The sequence below is a fragment of the Dromiciops gliroides genome, chromosome 3, assembly GCF_019393635.1.
Source record: "Dromiciops gliroides isolate mDroGli1 chromosome 3, mDroGli1.pri, whole genome shotgun sequence".
Classification (NCBI taxonomy): domain Eukaryota; kingdom Metazoa; phylum Chordata; class Mammalia; order Microbiotheria; family Microbiotheriidae; genus Dromiciops; species Dromiciops gliroides.
The window spans coordinates 215,077,378-215,096,657 of NC_057863.1; the positions used below are offsets into that span (position 1 = coordinate 215,077,378).

At 36.9% G+C, this 19,280-nt stretch overlaps 1 protein-coding gene across 10 annotated transcripts in view; it reads right to left on the reverse strand.

The window, feature by feature from the left end:
- Positions 1-19,280, reverse strand: part of CDKL5 (cyclin dependent kinase like 5) — a 245,965-nt gene that overhangs the window by 104,820 nt on the left and 121,865 nt on the right. For all 10 annotated transcript variants that reach the window (XM_043992518.1, XM_043992514.1, XM_043992513.1 and 7 more), the window contains one exon: positions 2,759-2,804. In XM_043992518.1, the coding sequence (XP_043848453.1) occupies positions 2,759-2,804 (46 nt within the window). The remainder of the gene's footprint in view (positions 1-2,758; positions 2,805-19,280) is intronic.

Genomic DNA, 19,280 nt, shown 5'->3' on the forward strand with positions numbered 1-19,280 from the left:
TAACCTAGAAACCTTTATCAGAGAAACCAATTTTTTTCCAAACCACTAATAATTACAGAAATGCAAATTTAAACAACTCTTGAGTTCCACTTCACACCATTTGAATGGGTAAAGATGACAAAAGAGAAAAATTACAAATATGGGAGGGGCTATGCAAAAACAGGTACTCTAGTGCATTGTGGAGCTGTGAATTAATTGATCTAGACATTCTAGAAAGCAATGTGCTTTCAAGAAAGGTCCAAACTATACATACCCTTTAACTACGACTATATACTAAAGAAATTAAAGAAAGAGGAAACATATTTATAGAAACATTTTGTGGTAGCCCCAAATTGAAAATTAAGGATACATCTTATTTTTTCTGACTCTATAAAATAATCTGGTAGTTTGGAAGGCTGCACTGTCATTTTTATAATGATATATTTTTACCAAAAATTCTATTATTTATATCATATTTATTATAACAATGACCTAGTAATATTTCTCCAATTATTCAGATTGGACTTTATTTTTGCAAAAAGTGTTCATAGTTGCACTTGTATAGTTCCTGGTTCTATCTTTGTAAAAACATTCTCAAATATTTTATACCTTCTAATAGTTATTTTAAATAGAATTTCTCTCTTCATATTTTCATATTCATATTTCAGGTTTTCTTGGTAATATAAAGGAATGCAAATTACTTATGTGAATGTATTTTATATCCTGCCACTTTGAGGTTTTGTTTCAATTATTTAATTGATGCTAAGGTTTTCGATGTGAATTATATAATTTGAAAAAGCAATAATTTTGTTTCCTCTTTGCTATGCTTCTTTTTAATTTCTTTCTTTCAGAGCTATAGGTAGCTTTTTTAGGTCTCTATTAAATTGTGGTAGTAATAATGGACATCCTTATTTTACCCCTCATTTTACTGGAAAGGCTTCTAACTTTTTTCCTTTACATATAAGGTTTGCTGCTGGTTTTAGATAAATATTATTTACTCTATTAAAGAAAAGTCCATACATTCTTGTATGTATGTATATGTGTGTGTGTTTAACAAAGATAATGGATTTTGTTAAAATCCTTTTCCTCATTTATTGATATAATATGCTATTATTTGTTATTAATATGATTTATTACATTGATGTGGAATCAACCCTGCATTCTGTTATAAATCCAACCTTGTCAAAGTATATAATTTTCCTAATTTCTGTTGTCTATTTGTTAATATTTTATTTAGAATTTTTATCTCAATTTCCATTAGGAACTTTCATATACTACTTTCTTCCTGGTTTAAATACCATGGCCACATTCACATCAGAGAAAGGGAGTAGAAGAATGCTTCTTTTCCTATTATTGCTAATAGTTTGCATAATATCAGAATTCATTGTCCTTTGAACATCTGATGGAATTCACTTGGAAATCAACCTGATATTCAAGTGTGATGTTTTTTAACTTTGGCAGTTCATCTATGGTTTTACTTTTTCTGATACCAAATTGTTTAAATATTTTATTGTTTTGCTAATTAGTTGTTTTACATTTTTAAGTATTTATTCATTTCTTCTGAATTATCAGTTTTGTCAGCATTTAATTGGGCAAAATAGCTTCTGATAATGTACTTATCTCCTCTTCAACTGTCATCAATTCTCCTTTACTTGAAGATATTTTCAGAGTATCATGAAAGAAATTATTTTGGCCTCCCTTTCTTTGGCTGCCCATGTAATAGTTGTTTAGGAATCCTGCTGTAAATTCATTCACTGTATATATTAAACGTGTCAGAAGAAGAAAAACAATGAATTTCACTTTGTATAGGACCTCTTTGCTGCTGGATCCTGTTAAGCTACTTGATATTAATTAGATTTTATGGCTAGTATAATAAAAATTGTTGTTCATCGACAGTGACAAGTCTCATGAGGCTCAATAAAGAAATATGTTGATGATGAAAGATGAATGTGACTGCTATTTTATAGATGGCCAGTTTAATTGGGGGGGGGGGGCGGGCAATGAGGGTTCAGTGACTTGCCCAGGGTCACACAACTAGTAAGTTTCAAGTGTCTGAGGCAGGATTTGAACTCAGGTCCTCCTGAGTCCAAGGCTGGTGCTTTATCCACTGCTCCACCTAGCTGCCTTCCGGTTTAATCTTAAAATAGCTTTCTTGGAACACATGCCATCCATCAAACTCCAAAAATCATGCTTTTCTGATCAGCTCTTTTGCTTCATTCTCAACTAATGCACTGATTTTATATTGTGGAGTTCAAGTATGCTTTTTCACTCTTTTTTTTAGTTTCCATACTCCACCTGAAACTATACATGACAAAGTCTCTAAGTACCTATTCCTTGAAGTCTGTTTCTTCCCAAAGAATTTTAAATTGTTATAAGTTGGAGACAACTTTATATGATACACTAGGTTCACCCTATCTTAAATTTCTAACTTTGTTTATGAAATAGAAATCAAAACAGGTGATAATAAAAGCTCTAACATAGTAATTTACAGAGTGTATATGAAAGGACAGAAATATCTACTTCAAATCAGACAATTTGCTCATGCCAGTGATTTAGGGTCGTTAGAAATCATTCTTTCTACCTAGGCTTCCTAATAACTGATCACATCTTCAACTAAAAATGGAATTTCTAAAAAAGACTTAATATTTCAAATCAAAGTATGCTCAGAAAAGGACTATTGCTCTAACTTTTGAAGCAGGGGATCACAAGGTTTTTGCTTGCTAAGGTATATCTGTTCTATACATGATATACAAAACCCTTAATATACAGAAAAACATACCTTCACTGTCCTTGAATTTCTTGATTGCCACAATTTCATGTGTTTCCTAAAAAGAGTCAAAAGAAAAGAAAGTCATTTTCAAACTGCAAATCTCTATACAAAGCATTTCTCAAATCCTAACATGGCCATATTAGAAAGGCATTTGGGGAACACAAGGGGAAAGAGCCTAGGTAAGTATACCCCTGACCTTGCCTTCCACAAAATTGCTCTGACCAATTTCTTAGCCTCCCTATTTCTAGAGGGAGATGTGGACAAGAGCATAAATAACTTTAGCCCATGAAAAAGTGACAGGTTGAAGATGAATTTAGGTCTTCATCAGGACTGTCAATCTAAAGAAAGGTGGTCAAGATAAGCTGTTTAAGAGCTGTTAACTCTGCCTAGAAATGATGGGTTCTGAAAAACCATTTCATGCTGCTGACAGTGGCTGTACAAAACAGAATTTTCTTCCATCTGTCTTTTTCTACCCAAGCTGTCTGGCTCACTAGCCAATTATTGTCCATTATTGTTATCAAACAACTACAGACATTTATTTTAACAAACAATGTACTCCATTGTGTGGCTAACTAAAAATCACAACCACCAACCTCTCCCTAAACCCATTTATGTCTCCTAAATGAAACAAAGAAAGTTTATTGCCAATAGACTATATTTTAAGCAAAGCATGGAAATATGGAGATTATAATCTTTTTGTGGGGGATGAAGGGAGACAAAGGGTAGCTTAGGAGCTGGTGATTAGTGATATTAAAACATTCGAGAATCACTAGACTAAATGAATGAAGTCTTACTTTTAATTCTCCATTCCAAAGTGAAGGTAAATACACTTGGCAAGAGAATTAATGTACTGGAAAATTGATGTCTTGTCTAAAAACATTCACATACTTTTCGACCTAAAGTTAAATATACATTTTTATTATTTTCTATTATCAATCAATAAGCATTTTAAAGTATCTACTACTTTGGGCCAGGCATTATGGATCCGAGAAGAAAAGCAAAAACAGTCCCTCTGCCCTCAAGGAATTTATATTTTCTCAGGGTGAAAAACATGTGCATATATATGTACAGACAAAATAAACTCAAAGCAGAAATAAGGTGATGGGACACGAGGCACTAGCAGGGGGAGTCACACACCTCCTGCAAATAGGAGGAATCATTTGAGTCCACCTTTGGAGGTAAAGAGTGTATTCCAGGCATGGAGGAAAGTCTGTGCAAAAACATGGAGATGGTCACTGGAATACTATAATTGAGGAACAGCAAGAAAATCATTTTGTCCAGTGTATGAAGGGAAGTAAGGTATAATGAGTCTGGGAAGATAGGCTAGGGTCTGGTTGTGAAGGAGTTTATGTTTGGCTCAAGTGCCACTTCTAAGCTGCTCCTCTATCACCACAAGCAACTGCTTGGCCCCTTGGCAGTAACCTCCTGTTCAGGCTGACTCGGTGGTCAGTAAAGCCCCTGCCTGGAATGCCTGCCTCATGAGGAGCCCCAGCCATGCGCCTGCTGCACTTACTGGCACATTGGCTGGCTTGCTCCCATCTCTCCCTTGCTTCCCTCTCACCGCATGCTTTGTCTTTCCTGCTAAGTGTAAAGCTCCTTCAAAAGAGGGAACATTTCAGGTTTTTGTTTGCTTCTGTATCCTCAGTGTGTAGCACAGTGCCTGGCATACTGTAAGCACCTAATAACTGCTTTCCTTAATTCGAGAGGGTTTATGCAGGCTATGAAGCAGAGGAACAACATGGTCAGGCAATACCTTGCAGAAGGTGGCACTTGAACTGATTCTAGAAGGAAACAAGGAGTCCTGATCTGTTGGGAAGGGATGACTTCCAGACAAGGGGCATAGTCAATGAAAAGGCAGATGGAGGTATACAGTGTAGTGCAGAAGGCTAACTAGGATGAACCAAAAGGGAGTAATCAAATAAAGCCGGAAAGGTAAGCTGAGACTAGCATGGGAGGAGCTTTTAAAAAGGAATTTATTTTTGATCCTATAGGTAACAGGAAACCCTTAGAATTGGTGATGTAGGGGACGAACATGGTCAGACCTGTAGTTTAGTAAAAATCACTTTGTAAACTGTGTGGAAGATGCATTGGAATAAGGAGAGTCAAGGCAGAAAGACCAATGAGGAAGCTACTGCGGAAGTTCATGCAAGACGTGATGAGGGCTTAAATTAGGGTGGTAGCTATGGGAAGGGGGAGAAAAGGACCAATAGAAAATATGTTGTTGGAGTAGTTAGCAAGTTACTGTTAGGTGGGTTAAGAATAACACTGAGGGGGGGGGGGGGCAGCTATGTGGCACAGTGGATAAAGCACTGGCCTTGGATTCAGGAGGACCTGAGTTCAAAATCCAGCCTCAGACACTTGACACTAGCTGTGTGACCCTGGGCAAGTCACTTGACCCTCACTGCCCCGCAAAAAACAAACAAACAAACAAACAAAAAAGAATAACACTGAGGTTTTAAATCTGGGTACCTAGAAGGATAGTGGTGCTTATAATAGTAACAGACCTTGGGCGACTGGGTGGCGCAGTGGATGGAGCACCGGCCCTGGATTCAGGAGTACCTGAGTTCGGATCCGGCCTCACACACTTGACACGTACTGGCTGTGTGACCCTGGGCAAGTAACTTAGCCCCCAGTGCCCCGTAAAAAAAAAAAAAATAGTAACAGACCTTAGCAATTCAGAAAAAGGATGAATTTGGGGGAACAGATAGTGAGTTTTATTTTGTTTCAGTTAGACTGTCAAAGCAGTCAATAAGCATTTTTTAAGTGCTTGCTACATGTGGGACACTATGCTCACTGCGGGGAATACAAAAAGAGGTCAAACATAGTCCCTGCCCTGGAGAAATTCACAATTCAGTGGGGAAGACAATAAGCAAACACATATGTACAATCAAGGTATATAAGAGAGAAGACACTAGAATCAAGAAGAATTGAGGCTTCCTATGGAAGATGGGATTTTACTTGGGATTTAAAGAAAGCCAGGAGGTTTTCTTTAAAGGAAAAGCATTTCAGACGCAGGGACAGACAGGCATCTAAGGCCAGTATCTCTGGATTAAAAAGTAGGTGGCAAGGAGGAAGATGTCAGACTGGAAAGGTAGGGAGGGTTTAGGTTATGAAGGGCTTTGAGGGCCAAAAAGAGGATTCTGTATGTGATCCTGGAGATGACAGGGAGTCATTATCGAACCTGTGCTTTAGGAAAATCATTTTGATAATTGAAGAATGAACTAGAGGAGGGAGAAATTTATGTGAGGTACACCAGCAGACTACTGCAAAAGTCCAGGGCCTTCACCAGGGTGCTGGCAGTATCAAAGGAGGAAAAGGGGCCTGTAGGAGAGACATCACAAAGGTGAAATCAACAGGCCTTGCAATTGATTGAATACAGAGGACTGAAAGGCAGTGAGAGGGGCAGCTAGGTGGCGCAGTGGATAAAGCACTGGACCTGGATTCAGGAGGACCTGGGTTCTAGTCAGACTTCCGATACTTGACACTTACTAGCTGTGTGACCCTGGGCAAGTCACTTAACCCTCATTGCCACAAAAACAAAACAAAACAAAACAAAACAAAAACAGGAAAAAAACACCAATAACTGAGTCAAGGATTTGATGATGACACATGGGTTGCAAGCCTGGGGCCTGGAGGATGGTGGTACCTCAAAAGCAAGAGAAGTGGGGTAGGATTAGGAGGAAAAGATAATGAGTTCAGTTTTAGACTTGAGAACTGTGCAAACCCTTTGATCCAGCAATATCACTACTAGGTTTATATCCCAAAGACATCCCCCAAAAGAGAAAAAGACCTATTTGTACAAAAATATCTATAGCAACTCTTATTGTGGTGGCTAAGAACTGGAAATCAAAGGAATGCTCATCAATTGAAGAATGGCTTAAAAAGCTGTGGTATATGATGGCTATGGAATATTATTGTGCTATTATTAATGACAAGCCGGATAATTTCAGAAAGGCCTGGAAAGACATGTATGAAATGATGTATTGTGAAGTAAGCAGAACCAAGAGAACATTGTGCACAGTGACAGCAATATTGTTTGATAAAGAACTGTGAATGACTTGACTATTCACAACAATACAATGATCCAAGACAATCCCAAAGGACTATTGATGAAACATACTATCTACCTCCAAAGAAAGAACTGAAATTGATGGAACAGACTGAAGCATGCTATTTTTCACTTTCATTTTTTTCTTTTATTCAAGGTTCCTTATACAAAATGACGAATATGGTCATGTTTTACATAATCATACATGTATTGGGAGCAGCTAGGTGGCGCAGTGGATAAAACACGGCCCTGGATTCAGGAGGACCTGAGTTCAAATTCGACCTCAGACAATTGACACTTACAAGCTGTGTGTGTGACCCTGGGCAAGTCACTTAACCCTCACTGCCCTGCAAAAAAAGAAAAAAGAAAGGAAAAAAAGAAAACTTGAAATAATCACATATGTATTACCCATATCTGACTGTTTGCCACCTCAGGTAAGGGGGAGGGGAGGGAGGAAAAGGATAAAAATTGGAACCCAAAGCTATAAATAAAAATGTTTATTTTTTTTTATTAAAGTTTAATATGTTTATGGGACATTCTGAAATGTCTGAAGGGCAGTTAGAGATGCAAAACTGGAGGGGAGGTTAGGACAGGAAAGGTAGATTTGAGAATCATAATAGAGATGGTAATCTTAGATCCATGAGAGCTCAGTAAGTGAACTATTATTGGGGGGGGGGGAGCGGTAAGAGAAGAGGTCTCAGGAGAGAGCCCTGTGAGACACCTACAGTTAGAGGGTGTGATGTGGGGGAGGGTCAAGTAAAAGAGACTGAGAAAGAACAGTCTGATTGATCAGAGGAGAACCAAGAGAGAGTGGTACCCCAAAAATCCAGAGAAGAGAGTTTCAAGGAAAAGAGGATGATCAACAGTGTCAAAAGCAACAGGGAGATAAAGAATGAGGATTGAGAAAAAGTAATTGATTTGACAATTAGATCATTGGTAACTTTGAAGAGAGAACAATGAGGTCTGAAGTTGGATTTTAAGAAATTAAGAAATGAGTGAGGAGAGAAAACGGAGGCATCTTTTGTAGAAGATCTTCTCAAGAAGTTTAGCCACAAAGAGCAGAAAAAATATAGAACAATAGTTATCAGGGATGGAAAGATCAGGTAACAGTTTTTTGAGGATGGGGCAGACGTAGACATGCTTGCAAGCAGTAAGGAAGGAGACAAAAGACAGGGAGAAATTGAGGATCAGTGCTAGAATGTAAACGACAGAGAAGGCAAAATGTTGGAGGAGACACGGTGGAATGAAATAACTTGTGAGGGTAGAGGGTTAGCCATAGTAAAGATTAGGGCAATCACTTTGTGTGAAACAGTGTAGAAGATAGGACGTGAGTGATGTGAGATGAGGAAGAGGGGGCTCACAGTAAGTAAGCACCCCTGAACTAAACACTTTTTAAAAAATCACTGAATAATTAAATTATAAAATAATAAATGATGGCGTTAGGGAGGAAGTAAAGGTAAGGACTCTTGACAGAACTGACTTGAAGGTCTGAAGTCAGAAGTCCCTGTTCCAGTCTTACCAGCGACTGTAAGTAGCTTAAGCTTTCTGTAGCTCTCACTTTTCCTATCTCTGAAACAGGGTTTTTCCTACCTCCTCTTGGCAAATCCATAGTACTGCATGTGAGAAAAAGATGGTACATATGAAAATGTTATAAAGGACAAAAGGACTTGTACAAATAAAGTTTGATTTATTGTTTTTAAGTGGAGGATAGGGGGAAAAAGAGGAAAAAACTTTTCTCCAATCTAAAATGATCTAAGGGCAAACTACCTCAATTGTGGAAAATCCTTGCTTTCAAATGCATATTGATAACTGTAACTTGGGATTCTGAATTAAGTCATGCTGTCTAAAATAGTATCTTTGTTTACTCTAACCAAAAAGCAGCTGTTCAAACCACAACTCACTTTTTTCAATCATCTCCCAACATTAGTAAAAGTGTGAATCAGCAACATAATAAAAATAACCTGATCTTCTCTAGTTTGATGTTCTGCCTTGACCTAGATGATGGTAATTAACTCCTAGCAGGAAAAGATGAAGGAATTTTTGAACAAAATGGGATTACATATAATTTTCTAATTCTCTTTGAGTTAGATGTTCACATTATTTGGTTTGAGTTATTTTGGATTCCACAACATTATACAAATATAAGAAATAATGTTTTAAGATTCTGTAAGCAAAGGACTTTTGAGTCACAGGACTAACAAGATCCCCTAAAGGAATCTTTCCTAATCCTCCCTTGGCTCTCAAAACTACCCTAAAAAGGAATTATGTGCTACATAAAGGGCAACCAGAGTTTATTCCACAGGTCAAAAAAGGCAGAGAATACTAACCATGAAAACACCCCCTCAATGCCTCTCTCCCACAAGCCTCCTACTCTGAGGAGGGATGCACAAGTCAATGTGTAGGCATGTACCTGGGACACATATTTGATCACTTTATACCAGAAAGCCTCTACATCCCACTAGCAACAAGGATCACACTGGCTCTAACCATGTGAGGTAGCACATGCTTCCTTCTTATTTATAGAGTTCCACTTTATGCTATAAATGCCATCCAGAATACCATGCCCTACCATTGGTACAAAGTGGCAGCCACCGGTTCAGTCAGAAAAGGAAAGGAGTAGAGTCAAGGGGGGAACTAGGGCAGTGATCCAACATGTGTATCTGCAACGAAAATATAGGAAAGGGAACTGAAACCCAGAAAGGGTAGGCCTGTCCCCCAAGAGGCTAAAGAGACCAGGAACCTAAATCCTCCAAGGTGGAAAGAGGTTGAGTCAGTTTTGTAGTGCAGCTCCAGGGGTATATCCACCAGTAAACGGAGAGGAGTCAAAGTAAACAATGGGGAAACGCAACTGGAAAAGGCTAATTGTGAACGATTTCATGAGAACAGAGGAGAAGCAGTAAATCAAAAGAACAGAACCTAAAACCAGAATGTTACTAAATACTCAAAGAGATTACAAAGTTCTTTGTAAATATTAGAAGACAAAGGAAAAGTGACTCAATGCCTGACAAAATGAAGCATTCTGTGGAACTTTAAGACCACGTGAGAACAAGAAAAAATTCCAGAATTCATCAAAAGAGAAAGAATACATAGGTGCCTCCAGGAAAAAAAAAAAAAAATACCTATGCTGCAAACTCCAAGGCACACAAGCACTTCAATTTGACAATACTAATGATGACAAACATCAAATTCTCCTTCAAATATAAAGGGAAGGAAATTATAGTAACACAAAGTTTTTCTGAACTCACTAGAAACTGCAGAAAGGAATGGAATGGATATCCAAAAAGCAAATGAGTTTAAGCTGCAATCAAAACTGACTATCTGAAAACCTGAGCCTAATCAACGAGAAAAGATGGATGGATGTTCAACCAAAAAGCTGCAGATGAACAAACATTCCTGAAAGGGGAGGGGGAACCAAGCAGAATAGTTTACTTGCAAACATCATAAACTGCAGAAACTTAAGAGAGATATAAATAAGTTAATTATCAAGGAAAGACTAAGTAATGAAATGTTTAGAGGTTTTGTTTAAAAGAGGAAGAAAAAGAAGGTTAAAAAAAAGAGGGCTCATCAATTGATTTTTAAAACCACAGAGGAGTTTAAATATGTAAACAGATATTTTTGTTTTGCTTTGTTTTGTTTTGTTTAAATAGGAGAAGTAAAGGTAGGAATAGAACAAAAGCATCACAGACTAAACCCCACAATCCCATTACAGGCAAACCAAAGTATTTTGTTTTTGTGAGACAAAATTGAAGGGTGGGAAGGTATATAAATGAATAGAGGGGAATTGAAGGACCATGGGTGAATTGTAGGATAATTCTCCTTATAGACTCCCAATATTTTTTAATAAATGGCTCTATATTCTGTTTCTAATGAGCAGCCAAGATATGTAGGGAATTTATACTTATATAATATCAGAAGCCCTTCCTCAATAGATTAGTGGCCAAAGGATATGAAGAAACACTTCTCCAAAGAACTGCACACTTAACAGCCATAGGAAAGAATAGTCCAAATCGTTGAGACACATGCAAATCAAAACACAAAGGTTTTATCTCACACATGGTAACCTGGCAAAGACACCATAAAATGGGAATAGTCAAGGCTGTGCATTATTGGTAGAGCTGTGAATTGCTACTGTAAAGAATTTTGGAATTATGTTAAGAATGTGAGGGGCAGCTAGGTGGCACAGTGGATAGAGCACCGGCCCTGGATTCAGGAGGACCTGAGTTCAAATCCGGCCTCAGACACTTAACACTTACTAGCTGTGTAACCCTGAGCAAGTCACTTAACAACCCCAATTGCCTCACCAAAAAATTAAAAAAAAAAAAAAGAATGTGATTAAAATCCCCAAGTTCTATAAGAAATTATTAATAAGGAGATTTGAAGATACATGGAAACTCCGAAACATTGAAAATTTATATAAACTGATTCAAAGTGAAATAAGCAGACCCAGCAAAACAATATACATAGACAGTAATGGAAATGGAAATAACAAAACAATTGAAATTGAAAGCTAACCAATAAATTATAATGAACAACCCTGGCCCTAAAAAACGTACGTGAAAAGTTCTGTCCCTCTATTTCTTTATAGAGGATGTAGACCATGACTGGGGAATAATGTAATGTGAGACTTTTTTAATGTAGGGCATATTCACTTAATTTTTTTCTTCCTTCTGCTTTTAAAAATTCTTTATTACATGGGATGGCTCTCTGGGAGAGGTCAGGAGAGGGATTAAGTGAGAAATGAAGGTGATACAAAAATAAGATCTGAAGGTTTTTTGTTTTAATGTCTCTACCCTTCCTGATCCTGCCAGCAGCTAGTGCCTCTTCTCAACATTTATGGTGCATTTATTTTGAAGACATTTTAATTTTGCAGATGTTCTCTTCCCCAATGGACTATAAGCTCCTTGAGGACTTCTGTTCTTGTCTTTCTCTCTCCTGGTCCAGTACTTGGCACACAGTGACATTTAAGAAATGCTTGCTGAATAACTATTTCTGCAGGTTGCCATGCTAAGTTTGGCAACAACTATATATTTTAAACCATAGATAATTCCATATGGTTGTCTGGTATGACTTCCAAAAACTTGGGTAGCATTTCCAAAACTGATGTTATATAAGAGAAAGTTAAGCAACTAAAAATGTCATGTTATCATAGAACATTAGCATTAGAAGGGGCCCTCAAGGTTATCTAATCCAATGCATTCAATTTGCAGAAGAAAAGAATGAGGTCCAGAAATGTTAGGTGACTTTTTAAAAAAATCAGACAGCAAATGACTATCAGGGAAGGACTAGAAAAGAAACCTCCTCTGCCTCGAAGGCCCAGGAGGACTCTGACCATACCAAACTTTCTTTGTTTTACTTACTCCAACAATATCCTCTCAGTACCTTCCAATACTTTTTGGTCCATTGTCATTTAACCACCTACAGTTGTGGGCAAAGCCCTTATTTCAACCAATTCAATTACTACTTCTTGTATCTATGTACTCAGACATCATTAAACATAAAATTCACAAGATAACAACTTGGACTTCAATTATTACAATATCAACACAGCCACAAATTAAAAATCGGAGCTCTCTATTTGGGGGTCGAATGTACATTCCTCCTTGTAGAACTTCCCCCAAGGGGAAGAGATAGTACAACATCTGGAACTTACATATCATTTGAAAACTTGTAGATTTTGCCTACATTATTTCATTACAGCTTCCCAAGATGGTGAAGTAGGTACTACAGGGATTATCTCTATTTTATACACAATGAACCCAAAGATTAGAAAGATTCATTGACTTGTCCCTGGTTACACAGCAGCCAAGTATTGGGGGGGGGGGGGGTTAACTCAGGTCTTCTTTCCTCCAAGTCTAACACTCTATCTAGTCTATGCCACGCCGCCTCTTTTACAGTGATAATCTGTTCTACTGTTTTCACAGGACTGCTAGAAATAAAATTAGATACTAAATGTTAAAGCATTTTGTCGAGTACCAGAGAAAGACAAAGTACTACCATACTAAATAAAAACCTGCGTTTCATTGAATTAATAGTTACTAAAATTGACTGCAAAATATTGCAGTTAAAAGGATCAAAGAATCAGATTCAAATCTGGAAAGGACTACTGGGGGTCAATTAGTCAAACCCTTTCTTATTTTCTGCTGCTGCCGTTCAGTCATTTTCCACTTATGTCTGAATCTTCATGACCCCATTTGGGGTTTTCTTGGCAAAGATACTGGAGTGGTTTGTCATTCCTTTTCCAGCTCATTTTACAAATGAGGAAACTGAGGAAAACAAGGTTAACTGACTTGCCCAGGACCACACACAGCTAGCATCTGAGGCCATAATGCACAACATTTGATAAGTTTGCTAGAGAAGCTTTAAAAAAATACTGTTTGATATTGGAGGTAAATCACAGAAATGGTAAGATGGGCTTTAAAGTAGGGGTAGGGAGGGAGGACATTCTAGGTATACATAACAAAGCGCAAGGAAAGCTGGCTAAATAGGGAAATGCAGCCTGTGTCAGGGGGAAAGAGAAAGGTTTGGTTTTAATGTAATGTAGCATTTGAGGAAGGGGAAAAAATATGAAATTATGCTGGAAAGGCACAATGGCACCAGACTGTAAGTCTAGAATGCCAAGCAAAGAAAGGGGTAAGACTTTGACTTGGCAGGAATTACTTAACTCCTGAGCTGGTCAGAGGCATGGCCAGATTTATGCATAATGTACATTATTCTGGCAGCAGTCTGAAGGATGATATTTTAGAGGGATTTCAGAGGAACAATAATTTTCCAGTTGCAAAAGCCAAATAAGTCCCTACACAAATATTTTTTGGCAAAATGAATGAGGTGCTCATCTGAAGAAAAATCAATCATTCAATCAATATTGAGAGTCTAATACATGGAAAGCAAACAATATGGTATGACAAACAGAACCTTGGACACATCAGGTGTGTCAACCCTGACTTCACCACTAAATAAAACAAGCTTAAGCATAACTATAATCTTTGTGTTTGTGTTTTCTTATGTAAAAAATAGGGAAGGCTACTTCACTAGCTTGCTGAAAGGATCAAATGAAATTGTGATGAAATGAAAAAGAAAAAAAAGACCCATGAAGTACAATATAGGCAAAGAACACTCCAATCCTTGGCTTCAAGGCATCTGCAATTCAATTTTGGAAAGATAAAATCAATCAATAAGAATTTAGTAAGTTTCTATTACAGTAGTTCCTACTATAGTATATGTGCCAGATGCTATGTTAAGCACTGGGAATACAACACAAAGGATAAATAAATCACTAACTACTCTAAAGGAGTTTGTATTCGGGATATAGAGTAACTATAAAGAAAATAAATACAAATACAAGATAGGTAAAACACTACAAACCATAAAGGATGTGTGAAATAAGCAATCCAGACAATAAATGGTATAGGGACACCAGAGGAAGAAGAAATAGTTGTACTAGGCTGGCCAAAGAAACTTCCTGAGGTGGAATTTATTTAACTGAATGTATTTAATGTGTTTAACTGAAGACCCTGTGCCTGATAAAACAGTCCATTGTTTAAAAATTATTTATGCTCTTAATTGGTACACTAAAATTTCTCTTAAGGCTATCTAGTTTTCATAAACCAAAGATCTAATTTGATTGATCTTAAGTTATTTTATGGTTAAATAAACCCCCAATTCATTAAGCAAGAAAACAGCAACAGGACCAATCTAGACAATTCCTCCATAAGTAAGCTGAGACTGCCTCTAATATAAAGCCCAAAGTTAGGAAGGAGAGAAGAATGAACATCAATTATGGTTGGAAATCAAAGGAATGCCCATCAATCAGAGAATGGCTGAACAAGCTGTCATACATGAAGATGATGGAATATTATTGTGCTATATATAAGAAATGACAAGCAGGATGTTTTCAGAAAGGCCTGGAAAGACTTGTATGAACTGATGAATAGTGAAGAGAGCAGAACCAGAACATTGTGCACAGTGACAGCAATACTGTTTGATGAAGAACTGTGAACGACTTAACTATTCTCAACAATACAATGATCCAAGACAATCCCAAAGGGCTAACGATGAAGCATTCTAACCACCTCCAAAGAAAGAACTGATATTGATTGAATAGACTGAAGTATGCTATTTTTCCCTTTCATTATTTTTTGCTTTTATTCAAGTTCTCTTATACAAAATTACTAATATGGTAATGTTTTACATAATTGTACATGTATAACCTATATATGATTGATTGCCACCTTGGGGAGGGGAATGAAGGAAGGAGGGATGGAATTTGGAACCCAAAACTTTAAATAAAAAATCTTTATTATTATTTTTAAAATAAATAAATAAAATGTTAAGCATGGGGGGGAAAGATCAATTATGGTGATAGGAATGCTTGAGATACAACCCTAGAAGAATAGAATTCTCCCAAACGGCTCCAAAGTCTCCCCATATCCTCCCCCAAAAAAGCAAATCTTCCAAAAAAATATCAAGTGAATTCCTGGAAAAGATGAAAAAACAGTAAATAAGAGTTTTTAAAATATTTTTTACAAATAAAATGAGATAAAAGAAAAAAATTGGAAAAGAAATAAGAACAACAGAAGAAAAAAGTCAAGACTAGAAAGGACCTAGACTTTATGTTGAAAGAAATTTTTCAACAAAAAAAGCCCAAATCTATTAGAGGGCAAAATAGAAATAGGAAGAATCTAATGGTCACCTCCTGAAAGGAACCTTTAAAATTAAAACTTCCAGGAACATTACAGCCAAATCCAGATCTTCCAGGTCAAAGAAAAACTATTAGTCAGTCAGAAAGCTAGAAAGAATTCAAGTACTAAGAATCCACAGTTGTGATTTAACAGCCACCACTAAAAAGGAGCAGAACTTAGAATATGACATTTAAGAAGGCAAAGGATATAGGCTTACAACCAAAAATAATTTTTTGGCAAAAATAAGCATAATCCCATAGTTTCCCTTTATGGAGGGCTCTGAATTTCTAGCCAATTCTTTATTCTCCATCAGCTGTTCTGCTTGGTTTCAACTCCACAAATATCATGCCTATTCAAGGATAAGCTCATCAGACACTAGCTGTGTGATCTTGGGCAAGTCACTCGATCTATAAGTTTGTCTCAGTTTCCTCATCTATAAAAAAGGGGATAATAATAGCTATTTCTCAGGGCTGTTGGGAGTATCAAATGAGATGATATTTGTATGGTATTTAGTATAATGCTATATAAATGCTTTATCATCATCATTATTTAAATTTTTTAATTTCATTACTGCCCTTTACCTTTAAGTTGTATTCAAAGATGAACTCTTCATTTTATTCCCATTAAAATGTTTATTTCACCGTTAATAGCAACTGCCACCTGTCTTGAGACCTAGATTTACAACACTAAATTTGTTTTTTATATTCTCTCTCTACTTTTACAGACAGAACCCAAGACTAAACTTCATGAAGTCCCAGGATTACTACAATTACTTCCAAGTTAGTGTCCTTGTCCATCTTCACATTGTTGGCAGAACAATCTTCCACAGAAACAGAAAAAGTTAATTTCAAAAGACAGGGCTGTAAACAGTTTTGAAGGAGCAACATGAAATGTTTTTCTTAACCTTAGTGGTCTCTGTGATTTTTGCTCAATTACTTTATACAACAAAAGTACACAACTTTTTCCATGTGGACATGTTTCCATGTAAAAAAGAAGAACTCCTGGGGGCAGCTAGATGGCACAGTAGAAAAGGCACCAGCCCTGGATTCAGGAGGACCTGAGTTCAAATCTGACCTCAGACACTTGACACTTACTAGCTGTGTGACCCTGAGCAAGTCACATAACCCTCATTGCTCTGGGGGGAAAAAAAACCAAAAACCTCCTTAAAAGTGGAAGTGGCCACAAAGAAAAGGAGGTACAAAAGCTCACTAAAGAAAATAATTCCTTAAACATCAGAATGGGGCAGGTGAAAACTAATGACTCTATGAGACATCAAGAAAAACAAAATCATAGGAATGAAAAATTAGAAGAAAATGTCAAATATCTCACTGGAAAAACAACTAGCCTAAAAAATAGACTGAGGAAAGATAATTTAAGAATTACTGGACTACCTGAAAGCCATGATCAAAACAAACAAACGAGTTGAGACATCATCTTTCAAGAAATTATCAAGGACAACTGCCCTGATATTCTAGATACATAGGTTAAAACAGAAATTCAAATAATCCAGCAATCACCTCCTAAAGAGGTATCTGAAAATGAAACTCCCAGAAATATTATAGCCAAATTACAGACCTCCTAAGTTAAGAAGAAAATATTTCAAGTGGCCAGAAAGAAACAATTTTCCTTTGGAACCACGGTCAGGATAACAGGATTTTGCAGCTTCTACACGAAAGAACTGAAGGACTTGGAAAAGGATATTCTAGAGGACAAAGGAGCAAGTATTACAACCAAGAATGACATACCCAGCAAAACTGCATATAATCCTTTAGGGGGAAAAACAGACATTCAGTGGAATGGAGGACTTTCAAGCATTCCTGATGAAAAGAGCAAAACTGAATAGAAAATTCTGGCTTTCAAATACAAGAGTGGAGAGAAGCATAAAATGGTAAGCAGGAAAGAGCTCATAAGGGATTCAATAATGTTAAACTTTATACATTCCTATGTGGGAAAATGATTCTTGTAATTCCTAAGAACTTTCTCATTATTAGGGCAGTTAGAAGAATTACACATAGAGGACACATGGTTGTGAGTTGACTATGATGGAATGATACCCAAAAATATAAAATTAAGGGGTGAGAAAGAAGAATGCATTGGGAGAAGGGGAAAGGGAGAGGTAGAATGAGGTAAATTATTTCACATAAAAGAGACACAAAAGAGCTTTTACAATGAAAGAGAAAATAGGGGTTGGGGGTTGGAAGTGGATGCTTGAACCTTCCTCCCATTGGAATTGGATCAAAGAGGGAATAACATACACATTCAGTTGGGTACAGAAATCTATCTTACCCTACAGGGAAGTAGGAGGGGAAGAGGATGAGAAAAGGGGGGATGGGAGTAGGGAGCTGAGAGAAGGGAGGACAAACTGGAGGAGCAGTAGTTAGAAACAAAACATTTTTGGGGATAGACAGGGTAAAAGGAGAGATCAGAATATATATAGAGAAAAATTGGATGGAAATATACAGTAAGCATGACTGAAAAAAATTTACAGCAAGTTTCTCTGATAAAAGCCTCATTTTTCAAATATATAAAGAACTGAGTTAAATTTATAAGAATAAGAGCCATTCCCCAATTGATAAATGGTCAAGGGATATGAACAGGCAATTTTCAGATCAAGTATCAAAGCTATCTATAGTTATATAAAAAATGCTCCAAATCACTACTGATTAGAGAAATCCAAATTAAAACAATGGACCACCCCACACCTATCAGATTGACTAATGTAACAGAAAAGAAAAATGACAAATATTGGAGGGAATGTGGGGAATTGAGACAATAATGTACAGTTGGTGGAATCATGAATGGATTCAACCAGTCTGGAGAAATATTTGGAACTATGACCAAAGGACTATAAAGCCCTTTGACCCAGCAATACCAATACTAGGTCTCTTTCCCAAAGATATCAAAAACAAAAAGGAAAAGGAGCTATGTGTACAAAAAATATTTGTAGCAATTGTTTTCGGGTGGCAAGCAATTGGAAATTAACTGAGGAATCGCTGAACAAGTTGTGGCATAAGGCTGTGATGGAATACTATTACACAATAAGGAAACAAAGAGCAGGATGCTCTCAGAAAAAACCTGGAAAGACTTACATGAATTGATGCAAAGTGAAATGAGCAGAACCAGGAGAACACTGTACATAGTAACATCAGTGAATGGCCTATCTATTCTCAGCAATGCAATGATCCAAGACAAATCTGAAGGACCTATGATAAAAAATGCTATCCATCCTCCAGAGAAAGAACTAAAGGAGCCAGAATACAGATAGATCAAAACATATTTTTTCAAACTTCCTTTACTTTTCTGGGGTTTTTTGTTGTGTATTTTTTTCACAACATAACTAATAAGGAAATATGTTTTTCATGATTGTACATTTATAACCTATATCAAATTGCTTGCCTTCTCAATGAGGAGGAATGGAGCGAGGGAAAGAACTTGGAAATTAAAGTTTTTAAAAATGAATGTTGGGGCAGCTAGCTGGCGCAGTGGATAGAGCACCAGCCCTGGATTCAGGAGGACCTGAGTTCAAATCTGACCTCAGACACCTGAAACTTACTAGCTGTGTGACCCTAGGCAAGTCACTTAACCCCAATTGCCTCACCGAAAAAAAAAATCAATGTTAAATGTTGTTTTCCCACATAATTAAAAAAATATTAAATGCAAACATACACACAAAAATTGACAAGATCTGGCAGTATACTGAAAGTGTAGGGTGAGTAAGAATAAGGAATTGAGAATCACACTTAGGGTATGAACCTGTCAAGAAGTTGAATCAAAGGAACTAGTCTTGGGTTTCTGGCAAGATGAC